Genomic DNA, 22,604 nt, shown 5'->3' with positions numbered 1-22,604 from the left:
GCATGCGGTAGCCTTTCCCAGTTACCAGTAAGGAACAAGACAGTCAGGGAATGGGCCGTGTAGGTGCTGAGAAAGCAACAGGTAAAATGAGGAAGCTTGGTGTCAAACTTTGGCCCCATCACCATTTATTTCCTTTAGTCACTTATAACCTTGGGCAAGTCGCCTCTTCGGCTTCCTCATCCCTAACATGAAGATGATAATTACTTATCTCACGGGTTATCAGGAGGGTAAGATGTAAGAATGTAATAAGGGTACAGTAAATAACCTCTCTGAGCCTTCGTTCCCACATGTGAATTTTAATATCCATTTGTGGATGGATCGGGAGTATCCAGCGAAATAATATATGTAAAATATTTAACACAGTGCTTGGCGAGTAGCAAACACTCAACAAATGGTAGAATAGTAGATACAGTTATTATAGTGGTTATTACATATAAATGTGTCTATCAACCAGTCTGGGCAAGTATTAATAAAGTTGTCAAAGCCCTTGGGCTAAATGCAGAGAGAAACGGAATCCGCCATGGTAGTTCAAATCAGGGGCCTGACTGACTGGGAGCTAAGCCTTGAGGAGGTTAGAGCTCTGGATTCCAAGAAGCCGCTGCTGCTGCGACTCCCCCTGGTGCTTGAGAAGTGCAGGTGCCTCTGGCCCTAGTAAGAGCCAAGCTTTCTCCAGGGGGGAGAAAATATCCTGCTTGCTGGGGAAGCCAAGCCCTTGAAAAGCCTTCAAAGTAAGTGAAGAAAGCAGTAGGACCCAGACAGCAGGAGTACATCTCCAGGAGTTCTGGACCCTACCCAGATAGGGCCTTCTTGCCTGGCATGGGGCTGTAGTGCCCAGATCTGAACATGTCACCAGGGGGCAACCCTGGGGCTGAACATCTCTCTGTGACTTAGCTACATCTAAGACCTGGCTAGAGCACTCCTTATGCCACAGACCAATCCATTCCTAGAAGAGCAAACACTGGGCCTGACCCCAGCTTTTATGAACTACCTTTGCCTCCTTGGTTTAGGAGTATCTCCATCTCTGGTGTAAGATATTCCCACTAAGACCCAGAGTATTAGTCCCCTAGCCTGGGGTTCCTTTGCCTAACACTTGGTCTTTCCCCAAGGAATTAAATCCTGATCCAAAAAAAGGAGCATGATTAGTGTTGAGTCTTCTCTGCTAATGGATGCCACCTCCGATAATTGAGAAAACCAAAGGCTTAGGGAGTTAGCCCAAGTTCAAAGTTCTGGCTCTGCCACCAACTGGCTGTTATGGACCAGTCCCCTCTATTCTTTGAATTTCAGTTTTTCATCTATACAATGGTGGGGGATTACAACCTCACCTAGGCCGCAAGGCTGAGAAAATTAAGTTAAATGAGATGACACACACAAAGTGCTCAGCACAGAGACTGGCGTAGCAGAGAGGCTCGTTTAATTTTTCCCTCCCTTCCTCCCTAGCTGAAGTCGGGGCTGCCAATAAGAAGTATCACTGCCTCAATCCTGCTGGAAACAGTGAACTTAAACAAATAACAGCTAGCAGCTTTTTCTTCATTGTGGCAGAGGCTCACATAGAGTCGCCATGGCAGCTGCCATTGTTCCTGAAAGCTGCATCTCAACAACAGCAGTATCTTAATTATGTCATGTTTCTTTACATTTACATCCTAGACTCCCTTTGTCTCTCGTTACCCTGAGCAGACAAGCATTATTATTTAATAGAGGAAGATGTCAAAGTTTAGAGGGGTCAAAGGACTTTCCCAAGGTCTCATAGCTTCTATGTGATGGAGCTTGATTTGAACTTAGATTTGATTGATCCAACTGACCTTGAGAACAGCAGCTTGCGTGAGCTGCCTTGACCTCAAAACAAACCACGGATCCACCAGTTCTTTACAAATGTTTCTGGATTCCATTTCCCCCAAGCTCAACTTGTTTCCTATCTTAGCTGCCTTATGGAACTGTAGGAAACTTCTGTCTTCCCACCCATTACTTCCACTGGTATCAGAGCCCCCTACTAACACCTGTGTCTATTCCCCAGATTTAGTGATGAAGGGATGGAGGTGATTGAGCGGCTCATCTACCTGTATCACAAATTCCATCAGCTAAAAGTGAGCAACGAGGAGTATGCTTGCATGAAAGCAATTAACTTCCTAAATCAAGGTGAGTAGCTGGGGTGGGAAGAAGAGACTTTGGGGCGGGGGGTGCCGAGAAGCAGTGAATAACTGCCCTCATGTTTCACCCCTACCCCCTTTACCTTCAGGGCTGTCATACAGAATCTGTCACACCACATAGGTTCAATTTTGGGAGTCCTGTTATCATCCGGCCCTACTATAGTGCAGGGCATGGTTTGGATTTCTTTCTTCAAACCTAAATGCCACAGCCTCTATAACTCATAGTGGAAGGAAGAGAATTGCTTTGTTTAGTCAGTTTTAATGCATTTAAGCACAGACACCAAGGACAGTACATGCGTCATTTAAAATATGCACCAAGTTTACCAGCAACTGAAGAAGAGCAGAGAGACTGATGAAACTATTGGAGATAAGGTCTCTGCGACAGGCTTGGCAGTGGTTCTGACGGCTCCTTCAGGGTAGAGTAGCGGGGGAGGGGGGGCACAAAAACTCACACACCCACTTCAAGCATGAATTTAATTAGAAGAATGGTAGATGTGATTTACATGGAGTATTAACCACATAGTGACACTTGGTAGCTGCTGGTAACCAGGGCATGCAGGAGAATTTGTGTTCTGTTTTTTCCAGTGTAGCATATGAGTGCTCCAGTCTCAGAGTGAGACTGGCTATTTTGCTGCCTATGGCATTAAAAGTGCCCTCTTCTCGTATTCAGTTTTCTAGTCCAGAGACTCTTGATCCCCTCCTTTTTGCCCACTCCTCCCGCAGTACTGACCAAACCTCCTCTTCCTGCTTCTGCACTATTCGTGCATGTATCTGGTGTTCTGTATGCCTCCCTTAGGTTAGGCCCTTTATGAGCATTAAAGACATTGAAATAAATTAGATCCCAGGTTCCTGGCCTCAAGAAGTATATTCTAATGGCCCTTCATACATTGCTTGAGCCTCAGGTAGGGGGAGATGAGTAACAACTACCTACCTGAGAGCTGGGCCTCAAAGGCTGGGTAAGATTTATATATAGAATGTTTATATTCTACATATAAAGAAGGTGTGTGTTTATATATATAAATAATATGTATATAATATTTTATGTGTATATAAAATACGTGAGAACAAGAGAGGCATCTACAGGCATACCTTAAAGACACTGCAGGTTTGGTTCCAGGCTACCACAATACAGTGGATATTGCAATAGAGTGAGTCACACAAATTTTTTGGTTTCCTAGTGCCTGTAAAAGTTATGGTATGCTATATATATATATATTGTCTACTAAGTGTGCAGTAGCATTATGTCTTAAAAAGCAGGGTGCTTACCTAAAAGAAAACTTTATTGCTAAAAAATGCTAACCATCACCTAAGCCTTCAGCGAGTCATAATCTTTTCGCTGGTAAAGGGTCTTGCCTCAGCGGTGCTAGCAGCTGACTGATCCGGGTGGTGGTTGCTAAAGGTTGGGATGGCTGTGGCAGTTTCTTAAAATAAGACAGCAGTGAAGTGTGCTGCATCAGTTGACTTTGTCCTTCATGAACAATTTCTCTTTAGCATGCAAAATGCTCTTTGAATATTTTACCTAGAGTGGAACTTCTTCCCAAATTGGAGTCAGTTCTTTCAAACTGCTGCTGCTTTATCAATTAAGTTTATTTAATATTCTAAATCCTTTGTTGTTATTTCAACACTCTTCACAGTTTCTTCACCAGGAATGGATTCCATCTCAGGAAATCACTTTCTTTGCTCATCCATAAGAAGCAACTCATCTGTTTTTTCTGTTTGCTTGTTTTTTGCTTTTTCAGGGATGCATCCGCAGCATATGGAGGTACCCAGCCTAAGGGTCTAATCTGAGCTACAGCTGCCGACCACAGCCACAGCCACAGCAACATCAAATCTGAGCTGCATCTGCAACCTACACCACAGCTCACGGCAGCACTGGATCCTTAACCCACTCAGCTAGGCCAGGGATAGAACCCGCAACCTCATGGTTCCTAGTCAGATTCGTTTCCACTGCACCACGATGGAAACTCCTCATCTGTTAAAATTTTATCATGAGATTGCAGCAGTTTAGTCACATCTTCAGGCTTCACTTCTCATTCTGGTTCTCTTGCTATTGCCACCACATCTGTAGTTACTTCCTCTCCTAAAGTTTTGAATCTCTCAGTGTCATCCATGAGGACTGAAATCAGCTTCTCAAAATCCTGTTAATGTTGATATTTTGACCTTTTCAGTGAATCGTGAATGTTTTTAATGGTGTCTAGAATGGCCAATCCTTTCCAGAAGGTTTTCAGTTTACTTTGCCCAGATTCATTAGAGGAATCATTACCTGTGGGCAGTTATACCCTTAGGAAGTGTATTTCTTAAACAGTAAGACCAGAATGTTGAAATTACTCCTTTATCCATGGGCTACGGAATGGATATTGTGTTAGCAAGCTTGAAAACAAAAGCTCTAGGCTGGCCAGGTGCTTTGTCAGTGGGCATTAATATTTTCAAAATGTCTTTTTTTCTGAGTAATAGATCTCCAGAGTGGCCTTAAAATATTTAGTAAACCGTGTTGTGAACAGATACGCTGTCATCGAGGCTTTGTGGTTCCATTTATTAGAACACAGATGGAGTAGATTTAGCATAATTCCTAATGGCCCAAGGATTTGGGGCATGGTAAATGAGCATTGACTTCAGCTTTAAGTTACCAGCTGCATTAGCCCCTAACAAAATCAGCCTGTCCTTTGAAGCCGGACACTAGCTTCCCTTCTCTAGCTGTGAAAAGTCTATCAGGTCTTCTTCCAATATAAGGCTGTGTCTACACTGAAAATCTGTCATTAGCGTAGCCGCTTTTTTTTTTTTTTTTTTCTTTTTAGGGCCACACTTGCAGCATATGGAAGTTCCCATGCTAGGGGTCAAATCAGAGCTACAACTGCCGTCCTACACCAAGCCACAGCAACGCAGGATCCAAGCCGCATCTGCAACCTACACCACAGCTCATGGCAACGTCAGATCCTTAACCCACTAAGCAAGGCCAGGGATCGAACCCACAACCTCATGGTTCCTAGTTGGATTCGTTTCCGCCGCAGCACAACGGGAACTCCGCCAATTTCTTTAATTATCTTAGCTAGATCTTCTAGACAGTTTGTTGCAGGTTCTAAATCAGCACTTGCTGCTTCATCTTGTACTTTTATGTTGTAGAGATAGCATCTTTCCTTAGACTTCATGAACCAGCTTCTGCTACCTTCAGACTTTTCTTCTACAGCTTCCTTAGCTCTCTCAGCCTTCATAGAATTGAAGAGAGTTAGAGTCTGGCTCTGGATTAGGCTTTGGCTTAAGGGAATGTGTGTTCATTGGAGTAGTGCTTTTAATTTCCTTTTTTTTTTTTTTTTTGTCTTTTGTCTTTTTGTTGTTGTTGCTATTGTTGTTATTGTTGCTATTTCTTGGGCCGCTCCCGCGGCATATGGAGGTTCCCAGGCTAGGGGTCCAATCGGAGCTGTAGCCACCGGCCTATGCCAGAGCCACAGCAACTCGGGATCTGAGCCGCGTCTGCAACCTACACCACAGCTCACGGCAACGCCGGATCGTTAACCCACTGAGCAAGGGCAGGGACCGAACCCGCAACCTCATGGTTCTTAGTCGGATTCGTTAACCACTGCGCCACGACGGGAACTCCTTAATTTCCATTAAGAACTTTTCCTTTGTATTCACTACTTGGCCAAGTCTGAAGAGGCCTAGCTTTCAGCCTGTCTCAGCTTTTTTTTTTTTTTTTTTAAATTCAAGTATAATTGATTTACAGTGTTGTGCCAAGTTCTGCAATACAGCAAAGTGACCCAGTCATATATATGTGTGTACACACACACACACACACACTCCTCTTCTTTTTTCTTTTTCTTTTTTTGGTCTTTTTAGGGCCGCACTCACAGCATATGGAGGTTCCCAGGCTAGGGGTTGAATCAGAGCTACAGTTGCCGGCCTACACCACAGCCACAACAATGCAGGATCCAAGCCGTGTCTGTGACCTACACCACACCTCACAGCAACGCTGGAACCTTAACCCACTGAGTGAGGCCAGAGATTGAACCGCAACCTCATGGTTCCTAATCGGATTCGTATCTGCTGCGCCACCAAGGGAACTCCACCTTTTCTTATATCATCTTCTGTCATGGTCTATCTCAGAGATTGGCTGTAGTTCCCTGTGCCATACAGTAGGATCTCATTGCTTATCCATTCTAAATGTAATAGTTTGTATCTACCAACCCTAAACTCTCAGTCCATCCCTCTCCCTCCCCCTTGGCAATCACAAATCTCTTCTCTATGTCTGTGAGTCTTTCTGTTGTGTAGATAGGTTCATTTCTGCCATATTTTAGATTACATATGTAAGTGATATCATATGGTATTTGTCTTTTTCTGACTTCACTTAATATGATACTCTAGTTGCATCCATGTTGCTGAATTATTTCATTTTTTATGGCTGAGTAATACTTATTGCATATATGTAACTCATCTTCTTAGTTCATTCATCTATCTGTTGACATTTTGGTTGTTTCCATGTCTTGGCCATTGTAAATAGTGCTGCAATGAACATGGAGGTACGTGTATCTTTTTGAATTATAGTTTTGTCTAAATATATGCCCAGGAATGGGATTGCTGGATCATATGGTAGTTCTGTATTTAGTTTTCTGAGAAATCTCTGTACTGTTTTCCATAGTGGTTGCACCAACTTACATTCCCACCAACGATGTAGGAGGGTTCCCTTTTCTCCACTGTCTCAGCTTTTGACATGCCTTCCTCACTGAGCTTCATCATTTCTAGCTATTGATTGATTGATTTTGGCTGCACCCATAGCATGCAGAAGTTCCCAGGCTAGGAGCCACAGCAGTGCCAACACCAGATCCTTAACCTGTTGAGCCACCAGGGAATTCCTCTACCTTGTGATTTAAAGTGAGAGATGTATGAATCTTCCTTTTACTTGGACACTTGCAAGCAATTATAGGGTTATTAATTGGACTGATTTCAGTACTGTTGTGTCTCAGGAAATAGGGAGGCCCAAGGAGATGGTTGGAGATATGGGAAGAGCCAGTCAGTGGAACAGTCAGAACAGACATTTATCAATTATGTTCACAATTTTTTTTTACTTTTTTTATTTTTATTTTTTGCTTTTTAGGGCCGCATCTGTGGCATATGAAAGTTTCCAGGCTTGGGGTCGAATAAGAACTGCAGCTGCCGGCCTACGCCATAGCCACAGCAACGCCAGATCCAAACCACATGTGTGACCTACACCACAGATCATGGCAGTGCTGGATCCTTAACCCACTGAGTGGGGCCAGGGATTGAACCCACATCCTCATGGATACAGTTGGGTTCATTACCACTGAGCCACAATGGGCACTCCTAAATTCACTGTCTTATGGGCATGGATATTGGTGCCCCCAAACAATTACAGCAGTAACATCAAAGATCACTGATCACAGATCACCGTTACAGATGTAATAATAATAATGAAAAGGTTTGAAATATTGCAGAAATTGCAAAAATGTGACACAGAGACATAAGGTGAGCAAACACTGTTGGAAAAAAATGACACCAATAGACTTACTTGGTCAGAGTTGCCACAAACCTTGAATTTGTAAAAAGCGCGGTATATGTGAAGTGCAGTAAAGCAAAGCATAATAATATAAGGTTTGCCTGTATGTAGGAAAAACCCTGAAGTGACCCAGTAGAGTACCAGTGGCCCAGGTGGAATCGTGTTAAGTAGGAGCACATAGGAGCCTGTGTGTGAGTGTATGTACAAGTGTGAAGGTGTAGGTATCAGCAGGATATCTCAGTGGCTCCAGCAAAGGACAAATTTAAAGATATTGTGAAGAATAAATTGGGAAAGGTAGATTATTCAGTCATTTGTTCAGCATCCACTGGTGCCTTTTTTGTGCCAAGCCCTGTGCTGGGAGCTGGGAATGGAGTTGAGAAAGATACAGAACTAGCTCTCAAGGGGCTCAGTCCGGTGATTGTCCTTGATAACTTTTTTCTTTTTAATCTTCTTTCTCTTCCCTTACCCAAAGCTTTGTTTCTGCATGTCAGAAAGAGAAAAGGTCCCCTGTTGTGACAATGTTTAATAACTTTTCATTGAAAGATACACATACTCAATGGGCTGGTGTTTCTCTCATATTAGAAAGCCCTTCCCATTTCCTGTGTGGTTTTTTTCACAGATATCAGGGGTCTGACCAGTGCCTCGCAGCTGGAACAGTTGAACAAACGATATTGGTACATTTGCCAGGATTTCACTGAATATAAGTATACACATCAGCCGAACCGTTTTCCTGACCTCATGATGTGCTTACCTGAGATTCGCTATATTGCAGGTAACATTCTGGGTCCTGGGCTTCCACCCCTTCCTTGCATATCTTAATTTGTGAAAGGAATGAGGAAAGCAGTGTTTTCAGGATACTAGCGCCAGGCCTATCACCAGCTGTAAATAAAAGAGGTACCACTGTGCCCTCAGAAAAGTTGCATTATAATGAGAAGTTTGTTTTTTTCTTTGTAGGGAAGAGAATAATCTAACATTTCCTAAGTTCCTGTAATGTGCAGGGTTCTCTGTGGCCTGATGGCCTGATATCATTTGGTCTCAGAACAATGTCTGCAAAACCAATGGTTGGCGGTATTATGACCATTCTATAGATGGGTAAACAAGCTCAGAGTTTCTCAGATTAACTTCATTTCCTGAATTATATACTTTAAAAGGGTAGATTTTATGGTATGCGAACTAACTATATCTCAGTTTTTGAAATTAACTTTATTTCATAGGATTATCTGTAGGTTTTTGAGGATCATTCATTTAAAGTGATGGCTTTAAAATAATTCTCAGAGTTCCCTGGTGACTCAGCAGATTAAAGATCTGGTGTTTGCACTTCTGTGGCTCTGGTTACAGCTGTGGCACAGGTTTAGTCCCTAGGACTTCTTCAGGCTGCAAGCATGGCCAAAAAAGGAAAAAAGGATTTAAAAAAAATTTTTTTAAAGAAAACAAGATTCTTGCTGTGGTACAACAGGATAGGTTGCATCTCTGCAGCACCAGGATGCAAGTTCAGTCCCTAGCCCGGAAGTCCATATGCTGCAAGGCGGCCAAAAAAAGAAAAGGAAAAAAGAGACCGTACTTCTAGGAGTTCTCTTGTAGCGCAGCAGATTGAGGATCTGGTGTTGTCACTGCATCGGCTTGGGTCCCTGACCCAGGAACTTCCACATGCCATAGGTGCAGCCAAAAAGAAAAAAACATTTTTTTAAATAAATAAGATCAGAGTTCTTATTGTGGCTCATCGAGTTTAGGACCCAACATAGTGTCCGTAAGGATGCAGGTTTGATCCCTGGCCTCTCTCAGTGGGTTAAGGATCTGGCATTACCTCAGGTTGCAGCGTAGATCAAAGATATAGCTTGGATCCGTCACTGCTATGGCTGTGGCGTAGGTTGGCAGCTGCAGCTCCAATTCCATATGTCGCAGGTGTGGCCATAAAAAGAAAAAAATAGAGAAAATAATTCTCAAAAATCCTATGTTTGCAAAAGAATTTTATTGACTTTTTTTTTTTTTTTTTTTTTTTGGTTTTTTAGGGCCCCACCTGTGGTAGATGCAAGTTCCCAGGCTAGGGGTCGAATCAGAGCCGCAGCTGTCAGTGTACACCACAGCCGCAGCAATGCAGAATCTGAGCCACGTCTGCACACCTACACCACAGCTCACGGCAACGCCGGATCCTTAACCCACTGAGTGAGGCCCGGAATTGAACCTGAGTCCTCAAGGATACTAGCCACAACAGGAACTCCTGAGCTTCTTGACATTTAAATAGGTCCATTTCAACATAAAATCCTAGCTTTTGTTGTTGTTGCTTTACTTAGTAAAAGATTTATTAGTAAGGATTCTTGTTTATGGTTATCTAGCACATACTGAGGGGCAGCTCAGAAATGTGATCCCTGAGCTGAGATTGTTCCTGTAAAATTCAGCATATGATTTTTGAAGGAAAAATTGTGTCCTAGTCTGATAAAAATCAAAATTTACTTTTGGGCCACTGAGTAGTCTAGAGATATGAATTGGACTTAAAGTATTGGAATTTTAGGAGTGTTTTCATAGTTAATGTCTCAGCATTTTCAAAACTATGTTCTACCAAATGAGATATTAATCAGTGCTCTATGAAATGGGGGTCAGTAATTAACCACACTGTCCCCCTCAGAGCTGTGTTGGCAATCTTGGCAGCCCTTTGAATCATTTGGGAAGCTTTTTAAAAAACGTCTGTGCTTGGGTTGCACCTCCAGAGATTCTAACTTAATTCATATGGAATGGAGCCTGGTCATCAGCATTTAAAAAAAAAAAAACTCCAGGTGACTCTAGGATTCTATCAGGGAGAAAACTCACAGCCTCAGAGATTCACAAAGTGTATTAGCACACTGAGCCCTCTAAGAAGTCCATCAATAAAGAAACCTTTTGTAGGAGTTCCTATGGTGGCACAGTGGGTTAAGAACCTGATTGCAGCTGGAGATCCCATCATGGCGCAGCGGAAGTGAATCCGACTAGGAACCAATGAGGTTGCAGGTTGGATCCCTGGCCTTGCTCAGTGGGTTAAGGATCCAGCATTGCCGTGAGCTGTGGTGTAGGTCACAGACACAACTTGGATCCTATGTTGCTGTGGCTCTGGTGTAGGCCGACGGCTACATCTCCGATTGGACCTCTTGCCTGGGAACCTGCCTATGCTGCTGGTGCAGCTCTGAAAAGATAGATAGATAGATAGATAGATAGAAAGAAAGAAAGAATCTGACTGCAGCAGCTCAGGTCTCTGCAGAGGCATGGATTCTATCCCGGGCCTGACACAGTGGGCTAAAGGATCTGGCTTTGCCAAAACTGCAACATAGGTCACAGCTGCGGCTCAGATTCAGTCTCTGGCCCAAGAACTTCCATATATCATGGGTGGGGGCAAAAAAAAAGAAACAAAGAGAAAGAAACCTCTTTTAACCCCGAATTCCTCACTTTATATGCCCCTATAAACCACCACCCCCTTTTCCTAGACACTTTTATTTACTTATTGTTCTATTCCGAAGCGCCATGTTTTGTTTTTCGGCCACACCTGCATAAGGAAGTTCCTGGACCAGGGCTCAAATACAGGCTGGAGCTACAACCTTTGCCACAGCTGCAGCAACGCTGTCCTTAACTCGCTGTGTCGGGCCCAGGACTAAGCAGTGCTTTCACAGAGACAAGCCACATCATTAACCCACTGCACTACCTCAGGAACTCCTGAAGAGCAATGTTTTATAGAAGGCTAGTTAAAGAATCTACCAGAAAATAAGTTTCCCGTGGTATTTTCACTCTAAGAGGACATCGAGGAGTACCTCTCAGTTTCAGATTCCTCATCTGTAAAATGGAAGAAAAAGTAATAACTGTCATATAGAAATAGTGTGAGAATGAAATGAGATAATGCATTTAAACACCTAGCACAGAGTTAAGTATTCTTTAGACAGTAGCAATAGTTGTAGCTTATACCATTACTAGACTCCCTAGGGCACCAAAATGGATCTGGCTATTAGGATATTAGCCCGGCCTGTTTTACCCTTATGATGCTCCTGGCACTGACCTTGCCTGAGTCACTGAAAGGCAGTGACCAGCCCGAGAGGAGGCAGACACACCCTTCTTGTAGCAGCCACAGCTAACTCTTCTTTTCACGTCTTTTCCCAGGAAAGATGGTGAATGTACCCCTGGAGCAGCTGCCCCTCCTCTTTAAGGTGGTGCTGCATTCCTGCAAGACAAGTGTGGGCAAGGAGTGACCTGTCCCCAGCACCCCTCCTCAGGCCGACCACAACACCTGGGGTGGGCAGGACAGGCTCCGGAAGAAAGAGCCAGAGAGACCAAGATGGAGGCTGCGGAGCAGCGTTGCCGGTTGCCTCCATAGCAAGAAGAGTTTTTGTTTGTTTGTCTGTTTTTAACCTCATTTTTCTATATATTTATTTCACGACAGAGTTGAATGTATGGCCTTCAACATGATGCACATGCTTTTGTGTGAATGCAGCCGATGCATTTCCTTGCAGTTTACAGAATGTGAAGATGTTTAATGTTACAGTGTTGTCATTGTTTAGAGATAGTTCTTTTGTATTTTGAGGGGAGAGGGTGGGATGGGGCTGAGATGACTATTTCCGTAATGTTGACAAAGATGACTACCTCAGTGGAAAGGGAGGGGTGTGACCAACCCTACTTTTTCCACATGTTCTCAGCAGACTCATGTATTTGTCTGTCAGAGAGCAAACTGCCTTTTTCTAGCTCCAGAATTGCCAGGTAAAAGAGCACACCGTAAAAGGGAAAGTGGTGTTAGGAGGTTTACTGAGCGAGGTGGATGAGACATAGGGAAGAGGACAAGAGATGAGGCTCAAACCGTCTCTTTTCTTTGGAAAACGTGAAGGTTGAGAGTGTTGGGCCCAGTGACCACATCTAAGTCAGGTGTCCTCCTTCCAGACAGGTGCTCAGGGAGAAGGGTTTCTGTTCTCACACCACTCTGTGCCCCTTGCCCCTGTCCATATTGCCGCTGATTTCTACCACTGTCACCTTTTCGTCCAGGTAAAGTCCTGGCAATAAGCTAATACTTGGGACTTGCCTCCCAGCTCCCTTGAGGCTCACAGCTACCTAGTTTCCTTACCTTGCTCAAACTCATTGCCTCTCTCGCCCTTGTAAACTCGACTTCCTGTTGGCCCCTTGAAAAAAAAACAACTGAACAAAATGTCCTGCTCTGAATCCTGGCACCCACTGCTGGTTTATTCTCCTTTTACCTTCAGAGGGTAGTGGGACAAAGGCCAGCCTACTAATAGAAGAAACACTCCTCCTTTGGAGTCTCTGTTTCTCTCCCCACTTTACCCCTTCCAGTGCCACCCCCAGGTCTGAATCCAAAACTGCGGTCTCTTTTCCAAACAGTGCGAAGGACCGTTCGCCTGTCTGCTGGCCAGAATTTTTCCCCCTGCATTCTACTCCAGGCTCTCCTCATCTCCGAAAATGAGACCAGCTTTCCTCAGGATGGGAAGCCCAAGACCCAGAGCGGCCCAGCTGCTCCGTAGAGTATCAGCGGACTGGCTGACCAAGGCCTGGAGGGCTGGAGTCCAAAGCTCCTGGAAGGGAGGGGCGGCTTTAAACTACCTCATTTTTCTAAAGGCCTGGCTGCCCCCTCTGCAGCTATGGCCTAGACCCCTGTTCTTTCACGACCTGCCCACCTAGTGCCAGGAAGTGTTCCTTACCCTCTTTGCTTTGGCCAGCGGTCACACCAGCTCTGTCGTGGAACTCTCTCAGGGGCTTTTCCCTTCTCTGCCTTACTGTAGCAGTTGCTCCTGTGTAACCCAGGTACCTCCCCGAGCCAGTGCAGCAGACAGACCCCTTAGCTGGGTGGGCTTGAGGGGCCTGCAGCACCTCCTTTTGCCTGTTGAGTCAAAGGCCGTTTGCTCTCTTCCCAACTCAGCATAGTTACTCAGAGGGCCACCACACTGCGTGCATGTTGGGTAGTCTGGGTCAGATTGTAATTTTTTCTTTCCGGTGAAATGTTACGGGTACCAGCAGAGTGATGACTTTGTCCCTTGATGGATCTAAAACTCAGAGCACTACTTCTTGATGCTATTTCCCCAACTGCTCTGAGAAAGGGGGGGGGTGGGTGTAAAGGAAGAAGAGACACGTTTCTCAGGAAAAGCTCCAACCAGAATGGTTTTCACATGTCAGTGGGAAGATTTGTGTGTGTCTGTCTGTTTATTTCTAAATCACGATATTTTTGTTTCTCTGATATTTTATTTAACCAACTGGATCACATTCTTTGGCTGCAGGTCAGACTCCAAGCTGCTTTCCTCAAGGTAGGGGAAGGGTAGACATATCAGAGACCCCTTCTCCAAGACGGCTCCTGTGTGCCGCATCTTTCTTTGCTAGACCACCGTCAGTCAAATTATTTCTTAAATTGCTTTTCTCTTAAATTAAGCATTTTATTGGTTGTGTTGGGTATCAAAGGAAATTGCTCTGATGAGGCAGGAACATGTCTCTTTAATAATGCAGCATTAAACAGAGCAAGTTGTTAATTTGTGGAGTGGGGGAAAGGTTCTGCAAGTTGCCATTGTACAAATCCATTTTTACAAATGTTTGCAGCAGATTCCACAGAACAAAGGGCCCATTCATCGGCCGAGAGCCCTGCAGAATCTCTGAGCCAAGTGGCCGTGTGTTCCGAGCCGGAGCCTGACCTGTAGACCGCCTTTAATGTCTTCTGCACCCAGTCCTTTTATGACATGGGCTTTTTTTAAACAGGGTAAAGTGACTGTGTTGCGTCGCAAACTCAGGTATTATGAGAGGAAGGTAGGAGTATAGCTAGCAGTGTGGAGACATTAGGTCAGCCACTAGATGTATTTGTGAATTCAGTTTGAAGGACACAGAGAAAGGTTGGAGGGGGGAGGTTTGGTGTGTTTGTTTTCTGCCTTTCTTCCCATAATGTTTGGTTAACAGGTAGCCTTTTTGCTAGTGGGAAAGAAAAAAGTTGTGCATGTTGTCTCTAATCCCCCTCTCTTCTGTCCTCTCTCTGTCACCAACAGCACCCACTTTGAGAATTTTTCCACCATAAAAACAAGACCCTGAAAACTGTGTGGCAAAGGAGAAGCCCTACCTCCTTGTACTGTGTTGAAACATGCAAGCTTTTCCTTTTCCTTTCCTTTCCCTTTGAATGTTTTCTTGACCCAAAACAAAAGTTGGGAATCTTGGAACCTCACCCACAACTCGTGCTCACTGGCTCCTTTGTAGACTTCTGGAGTCTTCCACAAGGCTTGATGGTCTTGCCCTCAGTCTGGAGAAGCTCCCCAGAACCTGTCTCAAAGCACTCCACCTGGCTCAGAGGATACCCAGGCCCAGTCCATGAGGTGGGCCGACCTCCAGGAATAGAAGGCAGCAGGCAGGAGCCTCTCTGTTCTCTTCCCTAGATCCAGAGGAGAAGAGGTAGAGGGAACTGACGGGTCTCCATGGCATCATGGCAGTCGCCCACTCCACACTGCCCTGCCTCTCCCTGCCACCCCTTCTCAGGGAAGAGAATCCTGTCATGGCCAGTGTGTCACCAGGTCCTTAATGCCCTGAGCTCTCTGAGCTAGTGACCTGGCTCTACTGCCCATTTCCTACCTTAATTTGTTCTCAATTCCCTGGGGAATGTGACAGATGGAGACAGGCAGACAAACCCAGGATGGGCAACATCTAGGCCATGTCCAAGGTTGGCCAAAGTAAAGAGACTCTGGGCCTCCCAGCAGGGCAGGAACTTGAGCAGTGGTTCCAAGTCTAGCTCTGGGCCCCTGGTCTATGTCTTTTTTTCCTTGTGGCTTTTTAAAACTTTGCAGTTGTTTCAAGAAATCCAGTCTTTTAAACCAGCCCTTTTGTTAAACTTTAAATTTTTCTTTATTGATTTGTTTAGAAGTGAAAAAACCACAACCAAAAAAAAAAAAAAAAAAAACCACCAAAAAAAAAAAAAAAAAAAAAACTAAACAAAAAACCCACCACTCTTACTTGATCCATGAGCGTCCCCCCGCACTCCCCTCTGCCTTTGCAGTTGATTATTCCTCCCCTTTTCCTCAGCTTAAAGCATCTATGTCCAGTGTCTGTGAAATGATGTTTTATCTGTGTCTCAGGATAAGAAACAGCAATCATTCCACCAGGTGCTGGAAACTGGTTAGCCCTGAAGCAAGGGTTTCTAGGGCCACAGCTCAGGGATGTGTATTTAATTACAGGGTCCCCGGAAACCCCTCTCTTGGCTACCACAAGCAACGGCCTCTTTTCTGGGCTTGGGAGCCAGACATGGACTGTTTCCTCAGAGGCAGGGCCCCACATAGCATGGTGGGGCTTCTTCTTTGGCTGGAGCTGGGCTCCTTTGAGACTTGAAGACTTCTGGCTGTCCTGCACCATGAGCCACAGTGGCCCTGCCTCTGCCAACTCAGAAGATGCCTGGTCCCTCTGCCCAATCCGTTCCCCATCTGGCCTCTCTCCTCTGGGCCTGCAGCCCTAAATGGGCCACAACCTGCTTAGGACTCAGTTGCAGGCTCAAAGGGAAGCTGTGAATCAGGCCAGAGTTTGCTTCAAGCCCAAGAAAAAAGTTGTCTTACTGGTGGAGGCTGGTCTTCCATATCCTGGAGCCAGCCCTGCCAGCCAAAGGATCGTTTTTTTGCCCTTTGGTAACCATTGTTTTCTTTCTCTTATAATAGGTGATAATGTTGTTGAATCAAATTTCCATGAAAAAGAAAAAAAAAAAAAAAAACTACCTCTTGAGTGACATCCTGGTCGATTCCTCTCTGAGGAATCTGTGGGAAAAGAATACTGTAGCTCTTGCTCTGTTTACATGTTTCTATCAGGAAAGAAACCCCGCCTGCCCTAGGGTGTTGGTGTTTTTGTCTGTGATAGGGGCCTGTGGCTGCGTTGTAATGTCTGGGCCGTGTCTGGGGACTCCTTCCCACCTGCCCAGCCAGGGTCTAGCCATCCCTGTGAAGAGGCTTCCTTTTCCTTCCTATGGCATAGGGAGCACCACCTTCGGCACATGCATCCGTGAGCCTACCCCTGGGCTACCTACCTTAGGCCCACCTCCACCCACAGTCCTGTATAGGAATCGTGTAAACAGGATGTCTCTGAGCCCTTGTCCCCAAAGGGCCGGCCAAGGGCTGCCTGCCAACCTGGCTCCATCAGTCCTGTATAACCAAGTGATCGTTGGCGGCTTGGCTACCCAGGCCCTCTGCTACCTCCCACCCTGCCATCGGGCAAGGGATGGGCCCTTTTCTGTGAATTGACTACCTGTGGAAATGTGACCAATTAGTGTGAAATGCATGTTTAGCAAATGTTAGGTACTGTATTTGAACCAATAAATGTGAATCCTTCTGCACATGGCATCTGTCTGTGAAGCGTGTCTGGGGTTCTGAGGAGAGACAATGGGTTGCTCTAAGGAGCTGGCCGTGCCTTCAGACCTGTTGCTTCTGCTTGTAGCTGATACCCACCCAATTCCTATTGCTGAGAGTCTGGCAGAGGGCTAGCCCTCAAAACTGTTTAAATCAATGAGACAGCGCAGGCTGGTGACATGCCTGCCTTTGTGTGCCAGATACTGCACTGGGACTTTGCCCAAAGCTTAACCTCCTTGAACTTCAAGAATTATTACCTCTCTTTTGTAAATGAAGAAACTAAGGTTAAGTGAGGTGCCAGAAGACACAACTGCAGGAACCGACTCTAGCAGGAGAGGCAGCACAGACCTTGGCAGTCCAGAGGGATCAGGATTGCAATTAAAGGTGCACGTGGGGTTATAAGGGCCTCGAGGAAGGAGTGATGGGCTCTGCTCAGGAAGAGCTTCACAGATGCGTGTGGAAGGTGGGCCTTGAAGAAAATCACCAGGCAGAGGGGTCAACAGCAGAGCTGAAGGCCCAGCTGAGAATCAGAAACATAGACTATCAGACATAACAAGAGACTGCCATGGCAAGAATGGTGGCAGATGGGAGGTTCTGGCAAGAGTTGAGGCTGGAGAAGCACTTGGGAGCCTTGAATGCTACATTCAGGAGGTTGAGGAAGGAAAGCCATCTGCTAAGTCTCAAGAAAGAGCTGAATCTCAGTGACAGCAGTGTGGTCCAACCAGGTAATATCTGTCTTTCCAGAAAATAGATGAGATTTTCTGGAGCTGAGAAAATAGAGGCCTTGAGAGGTCAAGGGATGTACCCAGAGTCACACAAGACTGGCAGAGTCCTGATTGGAACCTAGATTGGCCCTACCGTCCTATAATCCTGCTGTTACATGGTCAGAGAAGTGACGGAGTTTAAGTTGAGGGTCCTACGAGGACAGGTGGGAAAGGTGAAGGCTCCTCAGTTGGGAAGATAAAGGCTGAAGAGTCTGATCAAAGTCTATTAAATCCCATGTGTGAAATTAGGGGAAGCCCAGCTGCCTTCCCATAGCTCAGCCTCCTGGAGCACAAGGGACCAGAGAGCCCTTGAGGTTTGAAAGAGATGGTTTTAGAATAAAGGAAATGCTGCAGAACTAATTAGTAGGCTCTTGCTTGCCCCATAAGAGGGAACAGATAAAACTCAGAGGTGCAAGAAAGAGAAAGAACGTATTTGTTGAAAACCTAGTGAGTGCCAGACACTGAGATTTGGTGTTTTACATGCATTATCTCCTATAATCCTCATGATAATTTTGTGAGGTGTAGATCTCAGCCCCATTTTACTCATAAGCAAATTGAGGCTCACAGAAGTTAAGCCATTAGTCCAAAATGACACGAGTAAGTGACAGAATTGGTTCTCGAATCCAGGTCTATCTGATACCAAAGTTACAGCAGGCTTCCTCCCTGCTCGGCCTTAGCAACTCAAAATAGTGCTGAATATGAATGTCTGGAGTTTGTAACAAAGATCAGGAATGGCCTTTGGTTGAACTTTTTGCTACGAACAAAGCTGTTAAATTAATGAAAGATTGATTCCTATAAGAGGTGAATGAACAGACCGAAATTGATCTGAAAAGCAGTGCTGACCCAAATATATGTGGAATGCTACAGACGCACAATTGTGGTTTCTCAGAACATAGACAACCCACAGGTGGCTCCATGGGAAAAAAAGTAGGAGTTCTGCTGCCAAAAGTCTGGGAAATACGGCACTCACTCTGCCCTCCCCTTCTTAGTCCCCAATTTTCATGGGCATGTTAAAGGCTCTGAGAAGGCCTACCTGAAAGAAAAACTTCTCATTTTGGTTAGTGCAGGATCTACCAAAAGCATTTGAACATGGAACATTGTTTCCTCCTGTTAAAATTCTGTGGGGACCTTGTTCCATGGAATAAAACTTAGGACACTGCTCTCAATTTACGAATTGCTGTGTAACTAATGCTGAGCTTTGAGTTTCTTTGAGTGCCAGGCCATAACCTGAAAGTAAATATTAATAAAGTAATTAACATATATAGAGCAAAGCTAATAAGCATTTTATGTGCATTTGATTACTGATTCCTCAGGGCCACGCTGTGAGGTTGATGCTATAACGATCCCATTTTACAGATGAGAAAATCAAGGTCAGAAAAGGTAAGTAATTTGCCTAAGGTTGCATAACTTTTGTGTAGCCCCAGGAATGAATATAAACTAGCCTTGATGGTCTAATCTTAGGATCTGCGGATTCCCTTATTCTCATGCAAACTCTCTTGAGGTTAGGTCATCTGTTTAACTAAAGAGGAAACAGGGTATGCTGGCCGTTCTGCGTGTTAGTCAGAGTCTGAAGCCAGAAACCCCCAGAAATGGTGGGCAGGGGATGGGTTTAGGATCAGGTTGGATGTGGCTACCTGGAGCTCTTTCCCAGAGACCATTTTCCTCAGGCAGCCTACATATCAACCAGGGGTCTCCCCACGTGAGTTCCAATTCCAGCCTTACCTTTACCAGTCATGTGGCATGGCCTTGACCTGGACAGATAACCTCTCTGATCCTCACTGTCCCTGTCAGATAAATGGGGGTGACAGTGCCTGTGTCTTAGGGGTTTGAGGAGGAGTCATTACGGCTGGTTCAAAGTAGGGGTCCCATGAAGTCAATCCATAAAAGGCAGCTGTGTGAGGGGAGCTGCAGACCGTCATACCCCAATCGCAGAAACCCAGAAGAGCCAGAAGCCCCCTCTCTGACTGCCTGGCCATGCTTGGCCTGGCTGTCCACCGGGGTTTAGGTCCCCAGCGGTAATCAGCCTCTCTGAGATCCTGTGGCAAAAGTGCCCAACTGTCAGACCCTGGGCTCTTGGAGTCTTGTTCCCTTGGCAACAAGTCTCACCATGGAGACCACAGCCCCATCCTTGCCCTCCCTGCAAGCTCCCTCTCCACAGACCTTCCCTGTTCAACACCTAGTCCTAGGAGCAGGGTAGGAACTAAGGAAAGCTTCAAGGAGGCCCCTCCTCAGGCTGAGGAGTTTGAGGCACAGCCGGCAAGAGAGGCAAAGGGAACTCCCATTTTTTGTGTGTCTGCTGTATGCCTGGCAAGGTTCTGAGGAGTGTACAGATGTGGTCTCATTTAGGTTGAAAGCCAGGCACTCACCCTATTTACATAAGTGGAAACAGGCTCAAAGAGACGAGGTGGACCAGCTCAAAGTCTCAGAGCTGGTCAGTGTTGGGGCTAAGATCTGAATCCAGGGATCCTGACGCAGGAACCCCTGCTTTCACCACAACACCGCCCCCACCCCCTCCCCAATCACCCACTGTCAAGACACAGCCTCCAGCCTCAGTCTGGGGAGGGTTGGATGGCTAGGTGAATCCCCTCTGCTCTAGGCCGGGCTGGTGGCACAAGCAGCAGCCAGCAGCCCGCAGCCCTTTGAGGTCTGAACTGGGCTCTGGAAGCAGTGGCAGTGGAGGAACTGCACTATTTTAAGCCAGGGCCGACAGGCCCCATGTGGGCACGGGGAGGGTGGCCTCGGGCCCTTGGCCAGCTTCCCGGAAGTCACCATGGCCTCCCTTTTCTCCCCTGAGCAACTTTCTGAGGCAGTCACTTCCCTACAAACAGGAAGGAGGCTCTCAGGCCGAGAGACCTCCAGCCCCAGCTTCCTCTTTCTACCCCCCAGTCTCTTGTGCTGCATGGGGAGCCCACCAGCTCCGGGCCCTGATCAGTGTCCATTATCTGGGCTGTTTCTTAGCAAGTGAGTGGGAGGAGGTCTGGAGGGAGTCTGCTTGGGCTGCCCCAGTTCACCTATTACAAGTCTAAGGCCTCCACTTGCCCAGGATCTTTGCCCCCTTGCCCGCAGCCAGACTTCTATGAGCCAGAAAGAAGAGCAGAGGTGTCTCCAGACTTGGTCCCACTCAAGGACCCTAGAGAGAGAGACTAAGAGACTGAAACAGAAACTAGGACATGTTTAGAGGAAGATGGGGGTAAAAATTGATAGACACAGATTGACTGTGGCAGAGACAAAAGCAGAGAGATGCTCAGAGGCAAAAGGAGAGAGAGTAGGCAGCTGCAAAGGGCTGGGGCCAAGAGGGCAGTGGGGTGTCTCTGGTTGCTCCTGACCACCCCCAAGTGCAGGCCCTGTCTCCGGGCTGTGGGGGGCCCACCGGCTGCATGGCTGAAGAGGAATGTGGGGAGCAAGGCTGGGTCACCCCTTGAGGGCCAAGCGTGTGCATTGTGAGATAAACTACCCCAGGAAGGGGGCCCCAGCTGTGGCTGCACGCTCCAGAAGCATGGTGCAGAGGCTGGAGCCCCAGCCCTGCCAGACACCCAGCTCCTGCCTCTCCTCCTGAGGGTCTCCACCGGGCTTCATAGTCTCGAAGGGCCCAGCACCCTCAGCCCAGCCCTTGAGAGCATGCAGATTTCTGCTCATAGAAGAGAGGGTGGGCCCTGGGAACCCCACCAGCCACAGAGTCTCACTTGTCCAGCTCTGGCTGTGACCCTGGCTCAGGTGAGGGGGCTGAGGGGCGGAGTCTAAGCTGACCATGCCGAGCAGGGGCTCCAGCAGAGGGTCTCTGTGGTGGACCAGCTGTGAGCAGGACTGTGAGTTGTCCCCATGTGGGTTTCCGCACTCACGTGCACAGAGTGTGGGTCTGTGTGCACGTGTCCATGTGCTTCCTGGCTTCTGGAGATGTGCAAAGACATACGTTTCCACGTGTTGCCAGGAGCCCCACTCTGCCTCCACAAGTCCTTGCTTCTCTAGAAGTAGCCCCTTGAGGCACCTGGTCTCTCCCACCCCCACCAGGTGGTCCAACCCAGAGAGCCGGGAGGCAGAGGGGGAAGCGCAAAGCAGGTCTACTGCCGGCCCCCCGCCCCCCCTCCCCACGCTGCAGCTGAGGCTCCCGCTGGCCACGGCCTTGACCCGGCACTATGGACTTCTCTGACATTGGCATCGGATCTGAACATCTGGCAGCAGGCTGATAAGGGGTGCAGCGGAAATAGCCTCTGCTGCTGCCAGCAGCCCCACCCCCTCCACTGCCCTGTAAGGGGTCTTCACAGCCACTCTCTGCCTCCAGCTCAGGGCCCCCGCCCCTCTCTCTCTCCTAATTCTCTGCTTCAGTCTCTCTCTCTCTCTCTCTCTCTCCAATTCCTTCTCCACCCCTATTCCCTCTCCTCTCTGTCTCTTTCTTTCTCTCTGACTGTCTCTGCATCTGTTATGCTCTCATTGGGTCTCCCTTTCTCCTCTCATTTTCTGCCTCATTCTTTCTATGGCTTCCTTCTTTTTTTTTTTTTTCCCCTGTTTTTCTACACTGTACCCCAACCCCAGCCTGATGGTTCTGTCTTTCTCTTCATTTCACTTTCTGGGGCTCCGGTTTGTTTGTTCCTTGTTCCACCTCCAGGAAATAGGCCTGGCACTTTGGGAAAGTCCCCACTTAGAGGAGAGACCCTGGGCTTTGTTTGCTTGGGGACGGAGGGAGGGAGGAGGGAGCCTGGGTCAGGACCACACCCCCTCTCCTTCCCCTCTGGGTAGGTCTCATGGCCTGGGACCACCTGGGCTGGTGCTGGAAGGACAGGACAAATAGGCCACCCAGGGGCTCTGGCAGAGTAGAGAGGACTCTGCAAAACCCAGGTTCTGACTCCCACCGTCTGGATTTGAATCCTGATTCCATCACGCCCTTTTC

General features: G+C 46.8%; 1 protein-coding gene across 4 annotated transcripts in view; it reads left to right on the top strand.

Annotated features, from left to right (window-relative positions):
* Positions 1-16,947, top strand: part of NR6A1 (nuclear receptor subfamily 6 group A member 1) — a 250,345-nt gene extending 233,398 nt beyond the window's left edge. For 3 of the 4 annotated variants that reach the window (XM_021098706.1, XM_021099647.1, XM_021099196.1), the window contains 3 exons: positions 2,012-2,133; positions 8,270-8,422; positions 11,767-16,947. In XM_021098706.1, coding sequence (XP_020954365.1) covers positions 2,012-2,133; positions 8,270-8,422; positions 11,767-11,855 — 364 coding nt within the window. In that variant the 3' untranslated portion in view covers positions 11,856-16,947. 4 annotated transcript variants of the gene reach the window in all.

This window comes from Sus scrofa, chromosome 1 (genome assembly GCF_000003025.6).
Source record: "Sus scrofa isolate TJ Tabasco breed Duroc chromosome 1, Sscrofa11.1, whole genome shotgun sequence".
Lineage (NCBI taxonomy): Eukaryota > Metazoa > Chordata > Mammalia > Artiodactyla > Suidae > Sus > Sus scrofa.
Note: the sequence above shows the minus strand (reverse complement) of the source record. Positions and strands in the feature narration are given on the sequence as shown.